The 25,777-nt window shown below is 37.0% G+C and overlaps 1 protein-coding gene across 7 annotated transcripts in view; it reads right to left on the bottom strand.

The window, feature by feature from the left end:
- The window catches only part of VPS8 (VPS8 subunit of CORVET complex), a 253,246-nt gene that overhangs the window by 100,022 nt on the left and 127,447 nt on the right, over window positions 1–25,777 (bottom strand). For all 7 annotated transcript variants that reach the window (XR_015240159.1, XR_015240160.1, XR_015240161.1 and 4 more), the window contains exons 31-35: window positions 23,395–23,477; window positions 22,562–22,646; window positions 21,677–21,775; window positions 10,997–11,086; window positions 7,149–7,195 (exon numbers count right to left, since the gene is read on the bottom strand). Coding sequence is in view for 4 of the 7 variants with exons in the window: in XM_086674896.1 (XP_086531022.1) it covers window positions 7,149–7,195; window positions 10,997–11,086; window positions 21,677–21,775; window positions 22,562–22,646; window positions 23,395–23,477 (404 nt within the window). In the remaining 3 variants the exon portion in view is untranslated. The remainder of the gene's footprint in view (window positions 1–7,148; window positions 7,196–10,996; window positions 11,087–21,676; window positions 21,776–22,561; window positions 22,647–23,394; window positions 23,478–25,777) is intronic.

Here is a 25,777-nt window from a genome sequence, read left to right as displayed (position 1 = left end):
AAAGGCAGAAAAGTAGAATACCAAAAAAAAAAAAAAAAAACCACAAAAAACAAAAAAAAAAAAAAAGAAACAAAAAAACAAGGCAATGAAAGCAACAAATAAAAATAGCAACATAAATAGAAAATAAAGGGTAGGATTACAAAAATCACGCAGAACCTTAAAATGTGTCCTTTTCACTGAAAACAGAAAACAAAAACAGGTGTTTGGAAAGACTTCTTTAAATACACATGAAGCAATTAAAAAAAAAACACTTTAATATGTGGCACTTATATCTTAGTTTTGTTTCAAAAAATTTAAAAGAGCAGACCCTTCCAAACTACTTATAATTGCTCTCATATTTATTATTAACATAAGCAAATCTATGGAGGCAAAGAATATAGTGAACATTAAGCTACCAGTCTACAGATCTGTCTACATCTGTACATGTCCTCTTATCAATCATATACACATACAGTACGTATGCAAACTATTTCTTGTTAACGTATTTTTCCAGTTTAGCATTATTTTTACATTCACATTGCCATGTTTGCTAATTTGGTATTCAATTTTGCTCATATACCTTAGTATTTACTTAGTCACCTCCCCATCCTCTTTTATAAATAGCTTTTTCACTATGTAAATGAGAATACAGTTAATTTAATATCAGCCACATTTTTTTCACAGTATTTCCTTAAAATACTTTCCAAAATTGAAACACTGGATCAAAGCACATATATAACTTTTAGAGCTCTTAATAACTAATTATATATACATATATGTATATATATATATATATACACGTGTGTTTGTGTGTATATATATATATATATATATATACACACATACATAAAGTGCATACATTAAATTGCTCTCAAGAAAACAAAGTGGACTAAGGCAGAAACACATATGCAAAGGAAGGAATGACAGCACATAGTGCCTCCTCTAATCAAACAGGTCAGTACTGGGGAGGAATAAAGGGGCAAAGAGAAATGGGAGAAAGGAAACAAATGAAGCCAGACAGAAAGGCCATGAGGAGTTTGTATTCGGCCTTGGATAATGGGAATGGAAAGAACTTTGAGAAGGAGAGCTTTGAAGGGTGGTTAGGAGGCGATCAGGAGAGAGATACTGTGTGCCTGAACCAGGGCAGTGGGCAACAGAACAGAGGAGGACTCCCGTATGTACGGAGATATCTAAGAGGTTGATGTCATGACTGGTTCTGTGTGGTATGGCTAAGGTAGAATGGAGTAGGTAAAGCAAAGTGAAGAATCCATCATCACTCTCAAAATTTTACTGAAGACACTTAAACATAATTGCCTGCTTGCTTGTCTATTTCCTCCATTAGAAGGTAAATTCTGTCAAGGCAGGGCATCTTATTCACTATTTTACTTTCCATGCCTGTCAGTGTGCTTAGCATGCTGTAGTTACTCAGTCAATTGTTAAGTGAAATAAATGGGTGGAGAACGCCATTTGCTAGGAGAGAAAATAAAAAAGAAGAAACAGGTCTGGATTAAGAACATGTGAGTATAATTTTGAGCCATTTCAACCTCTAGCACAGTACTTAGCAGACAGCAATTTCATTACAAAGAAGTACTGATTATAGGAATAAAGAAATAAATGCAGGCAGGCAATTTTCTCTTCCTTCCTTCCTTCCTTCCTTCCTTCCTTCCTTCCTTCCTTCCTTCCTTCCTTCTTTCCTTCCTTCCTTCTTCCCTCCCTTCCTTCCTTCTCTCTGTTTCTTTCTCCTTTCTTTCCTCCCTACCTCCCTCTATATCTAGCTAGCTAGCTAGCTGAAAAGATTTGGAGATTAGGAAATGATACGTTAGTATTTAAAAGGTTTAATCTGAGCTTCTGGCAAAGTACTAACCAAAGACACTAAAGGGTTCGAAACAAGTCTCCTCAAAATGTGCCATTTTGGCATATGGACTGTTCTGAGCTGACGACAATCAAGACCCTGTGAGTTCAAGAGAAACCTTTGCCCCTCCATTAACTGATGTGAAAATGTTGGGGTTTGGAGCAAACGGTCAAGAAAGAATTCTTGAGGTGTTCTTCAGTGCAAAAAGGAGGGTTTCATTAAAGCATGGGACAGGACCTATGGGCAGAAAGAGCTGCAGTGGGTTGTGAGGGATGGCTGATTATATACTTTCAAATTGGGAGGGAGTCAGAGATAGCATAAATCTCCAAGGAACTTGAAAGCAAGGCTTCCAGGACCTTGAGGGGCTAGCTGTTGTTAGGAAAGGTCATTTACCAGTGTCTAGTAAAACCCTAGTCATGAGATCCTTAGAATGTATCTCAGTGGGCTATATGCTTGGAGGATGATTGCTGGCATCTCTCTGGGGCGGGGGGGGGGGGGGGGGGGGGGAGGAGGGACAGGTAGAGATAAAGGAAGTTTCCAAAGGAATTTTTACCTGTTAAAGGTGACTTACAGGATCCTGGAGGTTGGGTTAATATTAAGATAAGGTTGTCTTTTGCCCTCAGCAAAATATGAACACTGAGGCACGTCTCAAGGACTGGTCAATGGGCTGTAAGTTGTAAGGAAATTTGATTTTTTTCTTTTGCCTTTATTGTCCACATCATAAACTATCTAAAAGAATCTAAATTTGGAGCTTTTCCCAGAATAAGAGTTATTATCAGAGATCAATTTTCTCTGAAGTGATCCATCTGTATGGCAGGGCAAATACCTAAATACCCAACATCTGCTCTTCTTCTTGCCCTGTGAAGTGCCCTCCTCCCCGCTGAAGCCCCAGGCCCCTATCCCACTCCTTAGTTCAGGATGGCATACAGATCTCACTTTACCTTTCTGTCTTTGAACTTCTCATGTATGTAGGGGTTCTATACATATGAAATTAAACCTGACTTTCTCGTGTTCATCTGTCTCATCTCAATTGGATTCTTAATCCAGCCAGAAGAACACTTGAAGGGTAGAGAAAAATTCACCCTAACAATATGATATCTGGTGGTATGCCCAGCCAAGCTGATAGGCACTCAATGAAACAGAAATGAATCTTCCTATGTCAAAGTTCATGAACATAATGTTCTAATTTCTTATTCTAATTTTGAAATATGCTATTTCAACACTGAGGGTCAACATCTTTTTTTTTTTAATGTTTATTTTTGAGAGAGGGACAGAGTGTGAGCGGGGGAGGGGTAGAGAAAGGGAGGGAGAGAGAGAGGGAGGGAGGGGGGAGGGGGGAGGGAGGGAGACAGGGAGGGGAAGGGGGGAGGGAGGGAGGGAGGGAGAGAACTAGCAAATCTGAAGCAGGCTCCAGGCTCTGAGCTGTCAGCACAGAGCCCGACACAGGGATCGAACTCATGAACCGTGAGATCATGACCTGAGGTGAAGTCGAACACTTAGCTGACTGAGCTACCCAGGCGCCAAGAGAGTCAACATCTTAAAATGTCCCCTCAAAATTATCCATAGAAACACTGACAGGTTCAACTTAAATCCAATATATAACCATTTCCATAATCTATGTTTTGCTCCTTGGTAAAGCTACTCATTTTCTTAGCAATGCTCAATTTTTACTTTATTTTGATTAAATATTAGAAATACAATGTGACTTTTATGTGTTTTTTATTTCCTACAAGAAAGTCATACCATATATTTCAGAGGCCTCCAGGAGATGGTTAACAAAGGCTAAATTGACATTACCAAGACATTACCAAGAGAAGTGTACTGAGGAAAATATTGTGAATATAAATATACTTGCACATTTTCTTTACTCCTTATGTAAGCTCATAGCCCCACAAAAACCATCAGTGTCCTTTGTATTATCCTTCAAGCATTCCCACTGCACAAAAGGCCTACATCTGGATGTAAATTATCAGGAGAACTCCCATGAGAATTCTCGGCAAGCAGGAGTGCACACAGTGAGTGGGGGTGGGGTGGGCTTTATGTAGCAGCTGTCCCAAAGAAGGGAATTGGAAGAGAATGCAAATCCTTTCTCTCCCAAGCTGTTGGCCTCAATTCAGGCAAGTAATTTGTTTCAGTAGGATTAACTCCCCCACCAAAAATTATCTAATCCTTCTATGTACAGATGCCACCAATATCTTTATAGGTCAATTAATTCTACTGAGGACATTATTTACATAGTAAAGATAACATAAAGAAATTGAATAAAGAAAATTTATGAAGAGAAATATACCTAAGAATTCAACTAGATGATTTGTCCCTTTAAAAATGTTACTGATGAAATAAAAATCTACCCCCTCCAGAACAATTCAATAAATACTCAAAAATGTTAAATCAAATATGCATAAACTATATATATATTTCTATACACACACACACACACACACACACACACACATACACACACACATCGATGAGGATTCTACTAACTCAGGTTTTGGGGGGCAAAAGTAAAAACAAGCAATATTCTGACATGACACACACATATACAGTCTTCATCTGAAAATGACTGTTTTCTTTCATTTTCCTTACTTGCCAGAATGCTGCTAAAAGAGCTTCCTGAGTGATAGAAGGAGAACCTGGTTGTTAAAAAAAAGTCTGTTGCTTAAGAACAAAAAGGGAAGAATCAAAGGCAAAAACAGTCTCCATTGTGGGCCAGTGAAAAATGCCAGTCAGGGCCAGTCTACTTATGTTTGATGCTCTTTTTCCTCTAAGTATCTTTTCCATACTCCCTTGTTTCCCAGAATGTGACAAGACCCTAATCCCTGCCTTTTGTTTTTCAGGTTAGTCAACAAGCATATTTATTTAAAAAGGCTAAAATGTGATGGACAATCATTCAGAGTAATGACTTGAATATCAATATATGTTGATATTCATATTACCTAATACTGGTATTTTTTTATTTAAAAATAGTAAGATTTGGTAAATATCATCTTCTATATTTTATTACATGTGAGAAAAGGCCAAGCTCGAAGCTGAACTTCCTCTGTCCTCCTAGCTTGAGTCTCCTCAGGTAGGATGGTTGGGGGAAAAAGGACTTGATCAAATAAATTGTCCTATGGGAAGAGGCTCCAGGTGCTAGGAGAACAGATCAGACACAAGAGAGGAATAGAAGGAACTGTGCCATGGGAAAAGGGATGCACAGGCCCCAAAGAAAGGGCTGGGACTGGATGCCTCCTTCTTCAGCCTGCCCAGAACTCCCACCTCTCTCTCACATCTCTGTTCCCAGCTCCTCCCATCCTTTTTTCCACCAACCCCCAACTCTGACATAAGATGTTTTCATCAGTGAATTCCAGAAGTAGACTTGGGCCCATACTGGCTCTGAGGGAGAGCCAAATGATTAATATAAATTAACAAAAAAAAGCTATCTAGCCTCAGTGATATTCTGAGAACAGGGAATTAATACATAAGTAATTTGACGTCCATCGACTGATGAATGGATAAAGAAGATGTATATATGAAAAATGGAATATTACTAGGCAACCAAAAAGAATGAAATCTTGCCATTTGCAACAACATGGATGGAACTAGAGTGTATTTTGCTAAGTGAAGTCAGTCAGAGAAAGACAAATACCATATGATTTCACTCATATGTCTCATATGTGAAATTTAAGAAACAACATAAACATAGGGGAAGGGAAGTAAAAGTAAGATAAAAATAGGGAGGGGGCAAACCATAAGAGACTCTTATTTTTTATTAAAATTTTTTAATGTTTATTTATTTTTGACAGAGAGACAGAGCATGAGCGGGGGAGGGGCAGAGAGAGAGGGAGACACAGAATCGGAAGCAGGCTCCAGGCTCCGAGCCATCAGCCCAGAGCCCGACGCGGGGCTCGAACTCGCGGACTGCGAGATCGTGACCTGAGCTGAAGTTGGACGCTTAACCGACTGAGCCACCCAGGCACCCAGGAGACTCTTAAATACAGAGAACAAACTGAGGGTTGCTGGAGGGGAGGTGAGTGGGGGGATGGGCTAGATGGGTGATGAGCATTAAGGAGGGCATTGTTGGGATGAACGCCGGGTGCTATATGGAAGTGACGAATCACTGGGTTCTACTGCTGAAACCAATACCACACTGTATGTTAACTAACTTGAATTTAAATTAAAAAACACCACCACCACCACCAAAACATAGATAATTTGAAAACGTCTTGAACAGGGGTGCTGGGGTACACAGTCAGACTGATTTTCTAAACGTGCATATGCACATTTGGATGCCTGAATTTAAATGCAGCATAGCGTGCTCTACATTTAAATGACTGAGATTTCAAAAATTAGTACACAATCAACAAAACTACTGGCATTTTGGGTATGTAAAGACAGCACAGAACACTGGAATAACCCAAACTGACATGAAGACTAAAGCAAATGTCTGTTTTCAATGACTAGTGTACGTTCTAATGCAACATAAAAGTTTGTATGTCTCGTGTGAAAACAATGTCATACTGGAATATTATACTTATGCCACTGAGGCTAACTCTGGGTGTGCATCAAAAATAGCCCCACCCACAATGATTCTGTGAGTTTGGGCCCAGATGTCTGTATTTTTACAAGTTTCTTAGGTGATTCTGACACATACTTCCATTTAAGACAGAGTGACTGTCTTAGAGGATGTTAAATATTATTCCACTCAACTCCCAATGCACTCCGCTTAGTCACAGCAAAATGTTAAGATCTCACACATAAAGCTGCTTTGCTTACAAATCCATTACTAATCTCATCATCTCCCTGGGTTAGTTTTTATTTGATGAGTACCACAGCAGCACTTAAAAAAAAAATTAAACTTTGCTTCTCATACCACCACATGAAGTTATTAAAAACTAACACTTGAAATAAGTATTTAAGAGGTAATAAATTCAGAGGCGAGCTGGGAACTAGGTGTTTACTTTCAAAGTAAAACTATCAATCCACAGCAGTATGGAATAAAGAACAGGAAGAAGTGAAGTCAGGAATAGAAAGGGGAAGCTAGATGGTCATCAGATTCCTCCTGAAACATGTTTTCATGATTTTTTTTTTTACACTGATAACAACTCACCATGTATGCTCATGTTTGAACAGAAAAAAGTATTCCCTCAAGATATAATCGATATTCATCATATATTTTGTATAATCTATGAAACTGTTAATCAAAAACTAACACTAAGAATCAAAAGCTAATTATACTATTTGGATGCCATGGGCCAGTTTCTTCACCTCAATTTATTTCTTTTGATTTTTCATCTACATTAAAAAAAAAAAAAAAACAAATTTATGAACATACCTTGGGTCAAGAAGACTCCTCAAAAACTTGAAAAGCAAAACCTGGTCCTGAATGAAAAAAAAACAATTAAAAATACAATTAAATATTAAAGAACATATTTTCAAACTATGCCATGCTAAAGAATGACTCTAAAAAATCTCTAAAGTGCACACAATTCCATTAAGTCTTCTGTACAGATCTAAGAAATTCTAAGGACTCATTTGGAGGTCATTTCCTCTCAGTAATTCAAATCATTGTCACACATTCCATTCTGAGTGCAGAAGAAACACAAATGCCTTGTTATTGCAAAAAAAAAAAAAAAATGCCTTCTATTAAGGAATATATCCCCTCGCAGTTCTCAGCACAAGGACCCTGAGACCAGCAGATGCTCTGAACTACTCTGCAGATAGTGGGCTCTAGCTACACGGACGGGTTCAGATTGCTTCACCTGGGCCTCCTTGTGATAATGGCCTATTGCAAGGTAATTAATCTAAGTAGGGTAGGAGCTTGAGTCCCAAATAACAACCACCACCAAAAAAAAAATCCAACTCCCCAATGTAATCAACTACAGAAGAGATGGCACACTGCAACATTTTAGCAGTTAATATGCCATAAAATCTGGGTGCTGTTTCTTCCACTTATTAGCTGTGTGACTTTGTGTAAGTCACTGACTCTCTCGGCAATTCAGTTTACATATGTGAAAAAAGAAAACGACAGTATCTTTTCTTTCCTCTGCACAAGGTGTAGAGAATTAAATGAGATACACCTTAAAATACACTATGGAGGCACCTGAGTGGCTCATTCATTTGAGCATCTGACTCTTGATGTCACGACAGTATCTTTTCTTTCCTCTGCACAAGGTGTAGAGAATTAAATGAGATACACCTTAAAATACACTATGGAGGCACCTGAGTGGCTCATTCATTTGAGCATCTGACTCTTGATGTCGGCTCAGGTCATGATCCCATGGTCATGAGATCAAGTGGTCATGATCCCAGGATCATGGGATCGAGCCCCTCATTGGGCTCTGTACTGAGCATAGAGCCTGCTTGAGATTCTCTCTTCCTCTCCCTCTTCCCCTCTTCCTTGCTCACATGCTCTCTCTCTCTCTCTCTAAAAGATAATAATAAAATAAAATAAAATAAATGAATTAATATAAATAATGTTTTAAGTTCTTAGGAAAGCTAAGCAAAATTATTATAGCTTAGTTTTTCTTTTTGATACATTCAAACTTCACGTATATAAAGCAGGGGAGTCTCCAAACTAGAAAGGATCAATGTAATTTAGAGTATGAGATTTTAAATACATTTATCAGTCTTTGATTTTCTATCTTTTCCCTAGTCTATAATTTTGTTTCATTTTATATGACTTTCCTTCTGGTTATAACCTAATATTCTGGCTTTTTTTTTTTTTTTTCATCTCAAGAATTCTGAAAACGAGTGGTCAGAAGCATTATCTCTTGCCACCAAAAGTAAAGGTGCTTTATAAAATTTGTGTAGGATTCTCTCATATTCAGTAAAGCACTGCAATAAAATACCTCATTTCTTTAAAAGAAATGTGTGAAGACTCCACAAACAGTCCACAATCAAATAGCCACCCTTTTTAAAATCTATGACCCTTCAGCTTTTATAGGTTTGCCTGATGAGTGACATTATATTTATTTACTTGGTCTCTCTGCCTCTAAGTATCGTTAGAGACTAAGAGAAATAGAAAATCCGGCACTGGATAACCTTACATTTTAAATGACAGTAACAACACTAAAGGTCAGGAAATACACTAGGAACTGCTGACTTTTAAAGGGGGGGGTGGGGGGCACCTGGGTGGTGCAGTCGGTTAAGCGTCCGACTTCAGCCAGGTCACGATCTCGCGGTCCGTGAGTTCGAGCCCCGCGTCAGGCTCTGGGCTGATGGCTCAGAGCCTGGAGCCTGTTTCTGATTCTGAGTCTCCCTCTCTCTCTGCCCCTCTCCCGTTCATGCTCTGTCTCTCTCTGTCCCAAAAATAAATAAACGTTGAAAAAAAAAAAAAACTTTAAAGGGGGGGGTGGCTCTGTGATTTGAGAAGAGTTTTATCAGAAGTGTCCTCCTGTCCCCACCACTAGAATGGACAGGATGACTCTCTATGTACTTCCTCAGTATCTTGGGCAATGCTCTATATCATTCAAGTCCAACTATTCTGCAACTGTCTTTTGGCTTCTCTTCTTCCTTCAGCACAGGAATACATGTTTATGTTTTTTCCTCAGCACTTAACAGTGTTTTTGGTCCACAGCAGGTACATAATATTTATTGAATTCATGGACGTGTCTTTATCTTGAGTTAATGAACCTAATCATGCTGGGCAGCCAAGCCTGATGTCTGGGAGTCACCTTTAAACTCTCCCATCACTTTCAATTCATTTCTAAGTCCCACATGTTTTACTTCACAAACACATCCTGAACCCACCCACACCACTGTCACCGACTTAGTACCCCTCCTCACCATCTTTTGCCTGGAACTTTCACCTTCTAACTGGTCTACATGGTCTCTGTCCTCCATCCTCTCTTTGCTAGTCTGTTCCATACACTACAAAGTTAACTTTCTGTAAAATCAATCTAGTGATGGCCTTCTTTTGCTGAAAAACTTGAGTAATTCTCTAGGACACAGAAGACACAGTATCATTTCTTAGCACTACACATAAAATTGTTCAGTATCAGAGCCCAAACTCTATTTTCTGGCCTCAATACTTTTAACTCCTCCCTCCAACAGACCTTTTCTGGCTTAACCTAATGCTCCTCCAGGCATCATCTCCGGCATGTCATACTTCACAAAGACCTGGCCGTTATCTGGATATACATATTGCCTTGTGCCTTCAAGTCTTAACATACCCAGGGCCTTCTATCTAGAAAGTGCTTCTCAATTCTCTGCCTAGAAAACTGATGTCAATCACTCAAGACCCAGCCCGGGCATTTCTGGGAGCTCTTGTCTGACCTCACAGTTGGCGGTCTCCTCTTACTCCTCGTGTTCCTACAGTATTTTGCCCCTGTGTCTGGTGTAGCACTTATAACCCTGCATTTTGGCTATATAAGTGCTTCTTTCCTCCACAAGAAAAATTAAAAGACTGCATTTTTATTTGTCACCCAAGGCCTACCATACTGTGGTACATCATGGGGCCATAAGTGTTTAAGTTAATAAATTCCATCTTTGTCTCTCATGCCAGCTGCCCCCACCTCACTGCTTTGGTTTTCATCTTGTATAGTTATCCCCTCCTACAATCACTGCCACTTGGGGACTCTGGGTCATGCTTTATGTTGCTGTCATTGCCCTATTGTCTACCTCTATCACTTGAGGCCATAATGACAATGAACAAAACTCACTACTAGCACTGCAATGATAGTGACAAGTGGAATAGTAAGTCCACTAAATAGTATTTCAAACTGAGCATCTCAATATTCGACATTAATATAACTGTATTGTAGTTAAGATTTTCCAAGAAAAATTCTAAATAGTCAGCATTAACCCACTTTGAGAATTACACATCTGAATGAATAATAAATAACATCAGCCTCAAAGAGAATACAGCTATAGTTCCTATAGCCAAAAAAAAGGGGGGGGGGGAGGGGGATCTTCTGTGGATTACAAATTCTAGAATAAGTATAGGGTACAGTTCTGTTTCTGTGATGTTACTATTTAATATGCAGAAAGATGAACTCCCTTGTTTCTAGATGTAGAGATTATCACACAACTGCTCCCAAATATACACATACACAGTGCAGAAACTGCTTAAATGGCAACTATCTATTGAAGAAATTACCACAATCAAAAGCTCATAAGTGGATATTCAATAATTGTCTTTCTACTACATGTTTCTTCCCCATATATTTTTGCAATATTTACCTGAAGTTTTTTAATGACTATTTCAATCTGTTCAGAAAAGTGAGTAGCAACCAGCTCTGCAGCTTTACAGGGCTTCAGGGATACAAGTTCCTAAAGTGAAAGAGAAAGAGAAAATGATCTTTAATGTTAAGTTTAAATAGAATTTCCATAGATGTGAAGCATGATTACGTACTTCAGCATTTTCAAGAGCTTCTACACTGCACTTCAGAAGACCTCACTATAAGGTCTCAATTTAAAGGCACATTGCAAATAAACAAAATTAGAAATATGCCATGTAAAAAATTACATTTTGATATAAAACGTAATTCAGAATGTTTAGTAAATGAAAGCACTAAAACTCTGGATGTAAGCCTTGATATCTACAGGATGAACAGAAGGAACAAAAGCTTTCCTAAATTTCCTGCCGGTGAATTTCACCCTGGAGCTTAAAGTAATAACTTGAAACAAGGAAAAAAGAGTATAGTTGCAAATTTTCTAGCTACGAATTTGAAAACTTTACTTCTGATGCCAGTGGATTTTGAAACAAGGAGTATCTTAAAACAATGTAAGCTCACAAGTCTTAAATGAGACTAAGAGGTTGACCGCTGTTTATTAACTGCTGTTAATAAGATCCATTTCTGTCAAATTTAAGACTTCCAATCTGCCCCCTCCTTGAACCTTCCTAGACATTACTGGCTACTTATGTTCCTGAAACTCTCTTCTAACTTGTTTTCTGTAACCTACTCATCAACCATTCCAATTGCATGTTCACATTGGTAAAATGCAAACACCGACTAGAGATCAACATGGTAAATTGTCAAATAAAAATTAGACAAGTTATTGTGACTGCAGTAACAGTCAATTAACAGTTAGCAATGAGAAAAAAACCTACATTGATTTTTAGCTACTAAAGAAACTGAATGAATACTCAAAATTTTTCCATACGGAAAACTCCAGGCCCAAACAGCTTCCCTGGTAGTTCGAGCAACTATTTAAGGAAGAGACAATTTCCAACATTAATTAGCCTCTTACAGAGAACAGGAAAAACAACAACTTCAGCACATTTTATAACACTAGCAAAATTTTTGATACCTAAACCCAATAGGACAATATAAGAAAGGAGAACTATAGATCAGTCTTAATCATGAACATTGATATAAGCATCCTAAAACAAAACAAAATCCAATAATATTTAAAAGGATAAGATCAGGATCAAGTTGCATTTATCCACAGAACTCAAGTCTGATTTAATATCAGTAAGATTTACCATAAATATAGAATAAGAAAGAAAAGGTGAAAAATTCCTTCATGAAAAAACTGTTAGCATACCAGAAAGAGAAGACTTCCATAAAATAAATAAAAGGGTACAGAGTCTGACACAATATACTTACAACCTGGGAGGGAAGGGACTAAAGAATGGGCTCAAACTTAAGTGACCATCAACCTAACATAGACTGCTATGTGCATAAGATGTTACATATGAGCCTAAGGTAACCACAAATCAAAAACCAGTAATAGGTATGCAAAAAATAAAGTACAAGGAATCCAAGTATATCACTAAACAGAGTCGACAAACCATGAAAGAAAAGAGCATTAGAACAAAGGAACAGAGAAAAACTACAAAAACAACCATAAGATGCATAACAAACAACAGTATGTAAATACCTATCAATAATTACTGTGAATGCAATGGGTTGGATGCTCCAATCAAAAGACACAGGGTGACAGAATGGATAAAAAACAAGATCCATTTATATGCTGCCTATAAGAGATTCATTTCAGACCTAAAGACACATGCAGATTGAAAGTGAAGGGATAGAAAGGAATTTATTATGCAAATAAAAGTAAAAAGAAAGCTGAGGTAGCTTTCTTTAATTTATTTTGGACAAACTAGACTTTAAACAAAGAGTGTAAAAAGAAACCAAAAAAAAAAAGAAGACACTATATAATTATAAAGGGAACAATCCAATAAGATACAACAATTGTCAATATTTATGCAAGCAACATGAAAGCACCCAAATACATAAAGCAGTTAGTAACAAACAGAAAGTAACTGATAGTAACGCAATAATAGGGAAATTTCACACCCCACTTACATTAGTGGACAAGATGGTCTAAACAGAAAATCAACAAGGAAATAGTGGTTTTGAATAGTGGTTTTTTTTTTGTTGTTGTTGTTGTTGTTTTTTTTTTTTCAACGTTTATTTATTTTTGGGACAGAGAGAGACAGAGCATGAACGGGGGAGGGGGGGAGGGGCAGAGAGAGAGGGAGACACAGAATGGGAAACAGGCTCCAGGCTCTGAGCCATCAGCCCAGAGCCCGACGCGGGGCTCGAACTCACGGACCGCGAGATCGTGACCTGGCTGAAGTCGGACGCTTAACCGACTGCGCCACCCAGGCGCCCCTGAATAGTGGTTTTTATCTGAACGTTGAACCAGATAGATTTAACAGATATATTCAGAACGTTGTATCCTATAACAGCAGAATACACATTTTTTTTCAAATGGCACATGAAACATTCTCCAGAGTAGATCATATGTTAGGCCACAAGTCTAAAAAAATTCAAAAAGATTGAAATGCATCTTTTCCAACCACGATGTTATGCAACTAGAAATCGACCAAAAGAAAGAGTGTGGAAAGACCACAAATACATGGAGTTAAATAACATGTTACTAAACAATGAATGGGTCGATTAAGAAACAAGAGTAAATAAAAAAACATGGAAAATGGAAATGAGAACACAAGGTCCAAAAGCTTTGAGATGCAGCAAAAGCTGTTGCATATAACAATACAAGCCAACCTCAAGAACCAAGAAAAATCTCAAATAAACAACCTAATCTTATATCTAAGGAGCTAGAAAAAGAACAACAAAGAAAACCCGAAACAGTAGAAGGAAGGAAATAAAGATCAGAGCAGAAATAAATGATATAGAAACTAAAATAAACAGAGCAGAACAATGAAACCAGGAGCTGGTTGTTTGACACAAATCAACAAATTGATAAACTTTAAGTCAAATTCATCCAAAAAACAAAACAAAAAAAAAAATGGAGAGGGCTCAAATAAAATCAAAAATGAAGAGGAGAAATAACAACAGACACCACAGGAAAACAAACTGTAAGAGAATATTATGAAAAATTATATGACAACAAATTGGACAACCTAGAAGAAATGGATAAATTCCTAGAAACATATAATCTCCAAAAACTGAATTAGGTAGGAACAGAAAATTTGGACAGATCAATAACCAGCAATGAAATTGAATCAATAATAAAAAAACTCCCTACAAACAAAAGTCCAGGACCAGATGGCCTCACAGGTGAATTCTACCAAACATTTAAAGAAAAGTTAATACCTATTCTTCTCCAACTATTTCAAAAATCAGAAGGGAAAGGGGCACCCAGGTATCTCAGTCGGTTGAGCACCCGACTTCAGTTCAGGTCATGATCTCACGGTTTGTGAGTTCAGGCCCCACGTCAGGCTCTATGCTGACAGCTAGGAGCCTGGAGCCTGCTTCGGATTCTGTGTCTCCCTCTCTCTCTGCCACTTCCCTGATCCTTCTGTGTCTCTCACTCTCTCAAAAATAAATAAACATTAAAAAAAAATTAGAAGGGCAAGGAAAGCTTCCAAATTCATTCCATGAGGCCAGCATTCTCTGATACCAAAACCAGATAAAGACCCAATGAAAAACAGAACTACAGTTCAATATCTCTGACAAACACACATGCAAAAATTCTCAACAAAATATTGGCAAACTGAATCTACCAATATATTAAAAACATCATTCACCACGATCAGATGGGGTATATTATATTCCCAGTATGCAAGGGTGGTTCAACATTCACAAAACAATCAACATGATACATCACATCAACTAGAAAAAGGATAAAAACCATATGACCATTTCAATAACTACAGAAAAAGCATTTTAAAGTACAACATTCGTTCATAATAAAAACCCTCAACAAAGTACGTTTACAGGGAACGTATCTCATCATAATAAAGGCCATAGATGAAAAATCCACAGCTGACATCATACTCAGTGGTGAAACAGGGAGCTTTTCCCCTAAAATCAAGAACAAGAGAAGGATGTCCACTCTCACCACTTTAATCAACATAGTACTACAAGTTCTAGCCACAACAATCAGACAAGGAAAATAAAAGGCATCCAAACTGGTAAGGAAAAAGTAGAACTTTCACTATTTGCAGATGACATGATACTATGTATTATGGAAAATGCTAACGACTCTACCAAAAAACTACTAGAATGGGTAAATGGATTCAGTAAGGTCACAGGATACAAAATCTATATATAGAAACTTATTGCCTTTCTATACACTAATAGTGAAGTAGCAGAAAGAGAAATTAAGAAAACAATCTCATTTATAACTGCACCCAAGATAATTCAATACCTAGGAATAAACTTAACCAAGGAGGTAAAAGACCTATACTCTGAAAACTATATAACACTGATGAAAGAAATTGAAGATGACAAAAACAACAAATGGAAAGATATTTCATGCTCATAGATTTGAAGAATAAATACTATTAAAATGTCCAAACTACTCAAAGCAATCTATAGATTTAATGCAATCCCTACCAAAATACCAAAAGCATTTTTCACAGAACTAGAACAAACAATCCTTAAATTTGTATGAAAGCACAAAAGACTCCAAAGAAGAACAAAACTGGTGGCATCACAATCCCAGATTTCAAGATACACTACAAAACTGTAGTAGTCAAGACAGTATGGTACTGACACAAAAACAGACACGTAAAAACAGACCAAAGGAACAGAATAGAGAACCTAGAAACAAACCCACCAATATATGGTCAATTAATCTTCGACAAAGGAGGCAAGAATACGCAATAGAAAAAAGACAGCTTCTTCAACAAATGGTGCTGGGAAAACTGGACACACAAAAGAATGAAATGGGACCACTTTCTTAAACCATACACAAAAATGAACTCAAAATAGATTAAGGACCTAAATGTCAGACCTGAAACCATAAAAATCCTACAAGAGAACCCAGGCAGTAATTTCCGTGACATTGGCCATAACATTTTCCTAGATATGTCTCCTGAGGCAAGAGAAAAACAAAAACAAAAATAAGCTATTGGGACTACATCAAAATAAAAAGCTTCTGCACAGCAAAGGAAATAGTCAACAAAACAAAAAGACAACCTACTGAATGGGAGAAGATATTTACAAGTGACTTTTCCGATAAAGGGTTAGTACCCAAAATACATAAAGAAATTTGTATAACTTGGGGCGCCTGGGTGGCGCAGTCAGTTAAGCGTCCGACTTCAGCCAGGTCACGATCTCGCGGTCTGTGAGTTCGAGCCCCGCGTCAGGCTCTGGGCTGATGGCTCAGAGCCTGGACCTGTTTCCGATTCTGTGTCTCCCTCTCTCTCTGCCCCTCCCCCGTTCATGCTCTGTCTCTCTCTGTCCCAAAAATAAATAAACGTTGAAAAAAAAAAAAATTAAAAAAAAAAAAAAGAAATTTGTATAACTCAACACCAAAAAAACAAATAATACAATTAAAATTGGCCACAAGACATCAACAGACATTTCTGCAAAGATGACATACAGATGGCAAACAGACATATGAAAAGATGCTCAACGTCACTTATCATCAGGGAAATGCATCAGGGAAATGCAAATCAAAACCACAATGAGGTATCACCTCATACCTGTCAGAATGGCTAAAATCAAAAACACAAGAAACAGCAAGCATTGGTGAGGATGTGAAGAAATAGGCACCCTAGTGCACTGTTGGTAGGAATGCACACTGATGTGGAAAATAGTGTAGAAGTTCCTCAAAAAATTAAAAATAGCGCTACTGTATGATACAGTAATTCCACTACTGGTTATTTATCCAAAGAAGATGAAAACACTAGTTTGAAAAGATATATGAACCCCTATATTTACTGCAGCCTCATTTACAATAGCCAAATTATGGAAAAGGTCCAAGTGTCTTTTGACAGATGAATGGATAAAGAAAAGATGATATACATTGGAATATTATTCAGCCATAAAAAAGAATGTAATCTTGCCATTTGCAACAACATGGAGAGAGTATAATGCTAAGTGAAATAAATCAGAGAAGGACAAATACCATATAATTTCACTCATATGGAATTTAAGAAACAAAACAAAGGAAAAAGGAGACAAACCAAAAAACTAAAAAAGCTATAGAGAACTGAAGGTTACCAGAACAGAGATGGGTGGGGGATGGGTGGAATAGATGGAGATTAAAGAGTACACTTACCACGATGAGCATGGAGTAATGTACAGAACTGATGAATCACTATATTGTACACATGATATAATATAATATAGTGTGTTAACTATATTGGAATTAAAATTTAGAAATTAAGAAATAAAAGTATAAAAGGTCAAGAATAGCCAATACTCTTGGGGCACCTAGGTGGCTCAGGTGGTTAAATGTCCAACTCTGGATTTTGGCTCAGGTCATGATCTCACTGTTTGTGGGTTCAAGCCCCACATTCAGCTCTGCAGTGACAGAGCCTGCTTGGGATTCTCCTGTTCCCTGCCCCTCCCCCACTCCACGCATATGCTCACTTGCTCTTTTTCTCAAAATAAATAAATAAATTTTTAAAAATAGCCAACACTCCCTTAAAGATGTCAAGATTTATTATAAAGCAGTAATATTTAATAGTGCTGTACCAATGCAGAGACAAATAGAGCAGTGAAGCAGAATAGAGTGCTGGAAAACAAACATATACATCCTTGATATACTCCTGACAAAGTAACACTGTTGAACAATGGAGAAAGGTAACCTTTTAAAATAGCTAACTGTTGCTGGGAAAACTGGACATCCATATTTTAAAAACTAATTGGACACCCCCCTTACATCTGTACAAAAACTGCTTTCAAGTGCACCTAAGATTCAAAAACAAAACCAAAATAAACAAGAAAGCTCTTAGACAATAATATAGGAGAATTTCTCCTTCAGCCTAGAAGGAAAAAACTTGATTTGATTACTTAAAAAAACAAAAACAAACTTTTCTTAAAAAGAACTACATAAAAAAGCCACAGAGTGAAAGATAACTATAACACGTATCACTGAAAAAAGACTAATATCCAGGATGCGTGAAATTCTCCTATAAGTACAAGAGACATTCTAATAGAAAAATGGGCCAAAGACTTGAACTGACACATCACAGAAAGAGAATTTAAATGGTTAATAAACAATGAAAGGCTATCAATCTCATTAGTAATTAAGGGTATGCAAGTTTTAAACATAATAAAATATCCTTATACATGCACTAGATTGGCAAAATCTTATTTTTTTTAAGTTTTTTTTTAACTTATTTTGAGAGAGAGAGACAAAGAGACAAAGAGACAGAGAGCAGGGGAGGGACAGGGGAAACGGAGAGACAGAATCCCAAGCAGGCTCTGCACTGTCAGCACAGAGCCCGATGCAGGGCTCAAACTCACGAACCATGAGATCATGACCTGAGCCAAAATCAAGAGTTGGACACTTAACCAAGTGAGCCACCCAGGCGCCCCTAGATTGGCAACATTTTAAAGTCTAACAAGGATAAAGAGCTAATGGAAAATCTCATACAATGCCAGCATCTGGTGAAGTTGAATATACTTATCCCAATTAACTGGCAATTATAGGCCCAAGAGTAGAGACTGTCAAATGTTATTAGCATGCATCAAAATCACCTGGAGGGCTTATTGAACCATAATGCTGGGCCCCAACTCCAGAGTTTCTGATTCACTAGGTGTGAGCAAAGACTGAAACCACCTTTCTATCAAGTTCTCAGCTGATGCTGTAATGCTAGGCTACTCTCAAGAAATGCTGTGCTTAAGATGCATGTATAACGATCACAGAATGACTATTTTTATTTTACTTTTTTAAAAAAATTTTTTAACGTTTTTTATTTATTTTTGAGACAGGGAGAGACAGAGCATGAACAGGGGAGGGTCAGAGAAAGGGAGACACAGAATCTGAAACAGGCTCCAGGCTCTGAGCTGTCAGCACAGAGCCCGATGCGGGGCTTGAACTCACGGACCGTGAGATCATGACCTGAGCCGAAGTCGGCCGCCCAACCGACTGAGCCACCCAGGTGCCCCCAGAATGACTATTTTTAATAGAAACTAGAAAGAATAGAAATGTTCACTAACAGTAGAAATGAATAAATTGTAATATACTTGTAAAATGGAAAACTACACAAGAATTAAAATGAACCACAGCTACCTACAACAGAATATACAAACTTCATAGAGTAGAACTTCATTTACTGAAGTTCAGAAAAAGGCAAAACAAACATATGTCTTTTTAGGGATGCAGGCGTGTACAGTAGCAATATATAGAAAGGCAGGAGATTATCAGAAAAACCTGGGATTATCAGGATCCTGGGCATATTAGGGGAAGCAAGAGACTCTGATCAGGAAAGGATACGCAAAAAGGGTCTGGTGTATTGGAAGTAATTCAATTTCTTGACCTGGGCCTGGGACGTTTGCTTTTTAAATGTATTATTAAGTTGTACATTTGTTTTATGAACTTTTTGGGGATGCTTACATATTTTAAAATGAAAAATATTTTAAAAAAATCTAACGAAACATGTTTTGTCCATATTGGAAAAAGCATCGAAACTAGCAATTCTTTACTTGGAATCCACAGGCCCAATCTAAGAATGCCTTTTAGGGAGTCTATGGATCCCTGCAATAATAAACAAAATTATGTATCTGTGCACATGCACAATATTATGTGCCACAGGTCCAAATCTTTCATTAGATTCTCACAAGAGGTCTATAACTCCAGAGTATTAAGAAATCTATACACTGAGTATACTGTCAGAAAATTTTATGATGAGGATGTTTCCCCCTACACATTGAATATTGACTTGATTCACATTACTGCAGCCACAGAAGTCCTTCAACAAAAAATCTGTATGTTTGTAATTGTGGCCTTAAGAGATATTAAAAAGTTCAAGGTGAAAAAATGTGCAGATGTGGAGAAAACAGTCAGCAGAAATAATTGTTGTGCAACAAAAACCCTTCTAGTTTCTCCAATATGAGTTTTCTGCTGAGTAATTTGTTTGCTCATTGATTAATTCATCACGTTTCACATTATGCAGAGACATAGCTCCATTTTCCGATGTCTGGAGTCCATGTGCTCAAACCACTGCATAATGCAGATGAAGTGAAATGAAGAATGAGCCATAATTTAACTATGGGGACAAAGGGGATGATGAAAGGAAAAAGAATACAAAATGATTAAAGGAAAAAAGATACAACTGAAAATAGGGAAAGGTTTTCTTGAGTTCTTTCCACCAAGTTATATTCATTCATCTTGTTAGCAGGAATATGGTAACATTAAATAACATATATGTTCTCAATCCTACAGATAAAAAAGTGTGGCAATTACTTCAGACCACATATCTGGTGATTGACTGAGCCACCTTGCACACCACATGTTTCCCATAAGATGCTGTTCACATTTCTGATCTCTCTAAACTTTATAACCATTGGGAACTAGAACAAAGAATTCACATCACAAGCAATGTTTCAGAGCTCATCCTTTCTTATCATTTTCCATATGGATGACATTTTTTTTTAAGGATACTGAATAATCATATCTTTCACTACATCTCTAAAACTATCACCAGAAGTTCCCCCATCAGCTGACCCTTGCTACAGGAAGAAAAACTTTGTAATCTCTTACCTCCAAAACTAGGATTATCTCAGCATCTTTTGTCATAGTTTTTTTTTTTTTTTCAATTACCAGTAATCCATAAAACAGAATAGATTCAAAAAACCTATAGATCTGTTGGTTTCTGAGGTGTTGTGTACATGATGAACCTAAGGAAATGAACGTGAGGACTGATTCTGGGACCTCTCTTCAGATTCATCGTGATCACATGTATTAGTCTCTCCACTTAAGCATCTATAAGCTTGTTTTTTAAAAAGAAGTTCTTAACAACAACAAAAAAAAAAATTAAAAAAAAAAAAAGGGTCGCCTGGGTGGCGCAGTCGGTTAAGCTTCCGACTTCAGCTAGGTCACGATCTCGCGGTCCGTGAGTTCGAGCCCCGCGTCGGGCTCTGGGCTGATGGCTCAGAGCCTGGAGCCTGTTTCCGATTCTGTGTCTCCCTCTCTCTCTGCCCCTCCCCTGTTCATGCTCTGTCTCTCTCTGTCCCCCAAAAAATAAATAAACGTTGAAAAAAAATTTAAAAATAAAAAGAAGTTCTTGCTCTAAAGTCAACTCCTGTATTCTTGTAAAACAGCATGCATAAAGAAAATCAGAAACGTTGTTCTGTTACATATGGAGAGGGAAATGCATCAGAGAGAATAATGTACTGCAGTAATGTTTCTAAAAGTCCACTGGGTGACTGGGGGGAATGGCTCCCTATCACATATCAGGTGCAAAGACAAGTACTACTCTCAGAATCATTCTAAGAAGGCTGTTAAGAACCCACTAATATTCCAGTTTGTCAACCAGCTGATTGAACTTAGGTTATTTTCAGAAGTTATGATATAATACATTGTATATGACATGGACTTTATGAATACAAATATGAGGTAAAATAAATTATGTGAAAAAAGTTAATTTTCAATTAGATCAACTTAATAATATGACACCTGCTATTGCTTAGTTAGCATACACTTAATTTGGGAGATATCCATCCAAATGGGGAAGTTTAAGAAACTTTGTTGGCTCAGCACCTCAATATGATCCATTGCTTTCTGCCATACAGACTGCTTTTCCTCTGCACTGTGTCCAGGAATGGATAAGATATTGTGAATGTAGTTAAAGACTTCTTCCTGAAAAACACAAGGCAATATATTCATTCATTCACTGAAGCAATATTGAGTCACTATCTACTATCTGTACCTGTCTTGGTAAGTATCTATTATTTGGAGATGGAAAACCACTTGTAGATAAACTGCTGGGAAACTGACACTAAAGACAACGAGTCATTGTTTAAAGTTTAGGATAGACTCCTGGCAGGAGCAAATCCATTCCAATTAATTTTGGTCCCCATTTCATTAAGCTAATGAAAGAATATCATACTTTTGTCTTTAGTGGTTCCTATCCACATTCCCAATTCAATCTCACACCATTCCTGCCCTTTTGTGTTACCCTTGTCCCTATCTTGGAATACTTTTTCCACTGGCTCTTTGCTTGACTGGCTTCATCTCAAATTCCAAAACTCAGTCTGTGTGTCACCTCCTCTGAGATTCCTTCCCTGGCTGCTCTGTGTAAGTCAGTTCCCCCAACATCTTCTCAAGTTGCACCCATTTTCTCCTTCCTAGCACTCATCACAATCTGTGATTACATATATGGTTTCCTTATGGTCAGTCTCCATCACTAAACTCTAAGTTCTAAAATTATAGAAAATATATGTTTTAATGATCAATGTATACTTGGCTAATAGTAGGCACTTGTTAAAAAAAAAATCTGTTGAATAAATGAAAAAAAACCTTGAATCAGCAAACATGTCCCAATAGGTGTACTGAATAGTTATACCTACTTACTAGTTATTTCTACTCAATAAGGGGAGGGGAAGACTGAGCAAGAAAAAAGGGTAAAGTAGTCTCATAACTCACCTCCCTCAGTGGATCACGTAAGTAACAATCAATAATTTTGTCGTACTGGTGTTCTCGTTCATACATAAACTCACAAATTTGATAGCTAGAACATAAAAGGAAAAAGTTCAGAGTACCAAACAGCCAGGTGGTTATTAGCTTATTGTTTCAAGAAGTTTGCTCATAGAAGTTGGTATTAAGAAAAATGAATATAGATTTGATTTCTACTGTGAAATGAAGTTACAGTAGCTAAGGGAGAGTAGTATCTGCCATTCCTCTAAATACAGGTTTAAGATGCTGCTGAATACTCAGTTTATAAGAAATTTCAAAGCTGGGTACAAAATAAATGTTAAAGCAATAATGTGTCACATAAAAAATAGTTAAAATATTAGTTATCAATTAACTATATGAATTTTCTGTTGACAATTAAATATGTCAAATGAAATATTCAACAAATCAGATAAATAGTAGTGTTAACACATCATATCTCATTTGCTATGTTAAATTCTGCATTGTTTAGAATATGTATGAATAAGGCAACTCAGAATCTATAAAGTGATGGAAATTTTAAGTAAATAAAACTAAAATTATAAATCATAAGACTGTTGTTTCTTTTTCACACTAAAACAAATGTACAAACACTTCAAATTTACTCGTTGTTAATTTTTGCAAATGTTACTTACTCATTTCTAGACTTGAAAGACAAAAACTTTGCACTTAGGTTTCTTTTGTTGTTATCTGCATAGCTTTTCTTAATTAAAAATTGGTAATTTATCAATAAACCAGGCTTCCAGTTACAGAAGTTTCACTTAGTAATTCTATGGGGACTAATGTATGCCTTAAAAACAACTTACAACTCTGCTTTTTCTGCCATACGGATGAGCCGACTCTCTTCAAACTGAACTATGCCTCCAGCCTGCAGCAATTCTAAAAGGACCTGAATATTTAAAATAAATGAGTAAAACACTTTGGAATCTACTTTTATTTACTAACTCTCTAAGAGTCCATTCAGCCACACAAAATGTAACTTTTCCTTTTTTTTTTTTGTTTTTTTTTTTGGTCTTATTAGTTGATGTTTTGACTTGGCTTTCCCATATACGAAGTACCAGGAGGTACCCTTATGTTGATCACATTGTAATGAAGTCTTACAAAAAGATAAATGGCTCTATTTTTCAAAGATGGAAGAAATGCCACAGTGTTTGTAAATAAATCCTTATTAGAATATTTAATATTCTAATATCTTACCCTCCACTAAGCCAAAAATGTCCATATATATTCTTTCAAGAAGTGAATTTTTGTCTGGTGCTTTCATGTCTCACGGTTCTTTAAAATCTACTGTCCATAGGTAGTATCCATGCTTACATGTTTAATTTTTCTACTTAAACATTAGGGTTTTTCAAAATAGCATTATTCATAAGAGCCAAAAGGTAGAAATAACCCAAATGTCCATTAATGGATGAATGGATGTACAAATTATGGTATATGCATATAACGGAATATTATTCAGCCTTAAAACAGAATGGAATTCTGTCACATGAAATAACATGGATGAACCTTAAAAACATTATGCTAAGTGAAACAAGCCAGTCACAAAAGGATAAATATTATATGATTCTATTTATATGAGGTACCCAAAGTAGTCAAATTCATAGAGACAGAAAGTAGAATGGTGGCTGGCAGGGGCTGGGGAAGGTGGTAATGGGGAGTTAATGCTTACTGCTTAATGGGGAGGCTCAGTTCAGGAATTCATGATAAAGTTCTAAAGATGGACGGTGGTGATTACCGCACAACAATCATATATACTTAAAGCCACTGAAATGTACACTGAAAGTGGTTACAATCAATTTTATGGCATACACACACACACAAATAAAACACTGGGGTTCATATAATTAAGCTTTAACCACACCAGGTAGCTGAATAAAAAAGTGAATAGGATGTTGAGGTTGATTCATCAATATTTTAAAATAAAACTCAAAATACAACAGAAACATTATACAATCATTAGAACAATATGAGAAAGCTCTCTCTTATATTTAAGTTTGAGATCCAGAGTAACATGACCCTTCCCAGAACTTCAGGAAACCATTTAACAAATATTTTTCTAACATAGAAAACTGATCATTTTTTTAAGATTTTTTTAATGCTTATTTTTGAGAGAGAGAGAGAGAGAGAGAGAGAGAGCGCGCGCGCGCAAGTGAGCAGGGGAGGGGAGGAGCAGAGAGAGACAGAGATACAGAATCCAAAGCAGGCTCCCGGCTCTGAGCTATCAGCCCAGAGCCTGACATGGGGCTCAAACTCACAAGCTGTGAGATCATGACCTGAGCCGAAGTTGGACACTTAACCGCCTGAGCCACCCAGGCACTCCCAGGAAATTGATTACTTTCAAGTTAAGAAAAGACAAAAAAGCAGAAAAGAAATAAAACCTATCTAAAACTTACTGTTCAGAACCTTAATTGAGTCCATTCTGAGCATTATAATATACTGTAGTATAGAACTATGGAGTGAACTCATCTACTGGGAGCCTCAATTTGGAATAATATAATAGAAATGCCATCGCTGGAGCCAGTCTTAACAATTCAGCAGAATTAAGTTTTCAGGAACTGTATAAGCCAGTTGTTAAACATAGTGATTGTTAAAAATTAAATTATACAAATTTACAATTAATTAAATTAAAAAAGGTAATGAATACAATTCACTACTTCCTAATTATTTTACTACATTTTACTGTGTATGCTCTTGAGGTTTGCTACTTCATCTATGTGGTGGAAATATTATACCAGGGTGTGGCACTGTGCATCTCTTCCCAATTCCATGTTCAGTGACATCATGTTGGTAGGCTGAAATCAGCCATGGTGGGAGTACTTACACTATGGAAATCGACACATGTTATAAAAATCAGGGGTTACTATATTTTACTTATTTTAAAGGGATGTAAAATAAACAAAAAGACACATGTGTGACATGGAACCTATCTGTCCCACAAAGCCTAAAATATTTACTCTTTGGTCCTTTACAGAACAAAAACAAAAAAAAGCAAAAACCTGCCAATCCCTGGCTAAGAGAGTGATGGAAACAAGGTTAATAAGGCCATCAAATTTAAAAGTGTGCTTGTCACAATCATCACATTGCACATAGCACAGAAAATTAAGGCCTTATATGTTTCCAGTATTTAAGAATTGATTCAGCAAAGACATCACTGATGAATGTACAAAGTCCTGCCATGCTTTCACTCCT

This window comes from Puma concolor, chromosome C2, assembly GCF_028749965.1.
Source record: "Puma concolor isolate L17-30 chromosome C2, mPumCon1.1.hap2, whole genome shotgun sequence".
NCBI classification, from domain to species: domain Eukaryota; kingdom Metazoa; phylum Chordata; class Mammalia; order Carnivora; family Felidae; genus Puma; species Puma concolor.
This window is presented reverse-complemented; position numbering and strand designations above follow the sequence as displayed.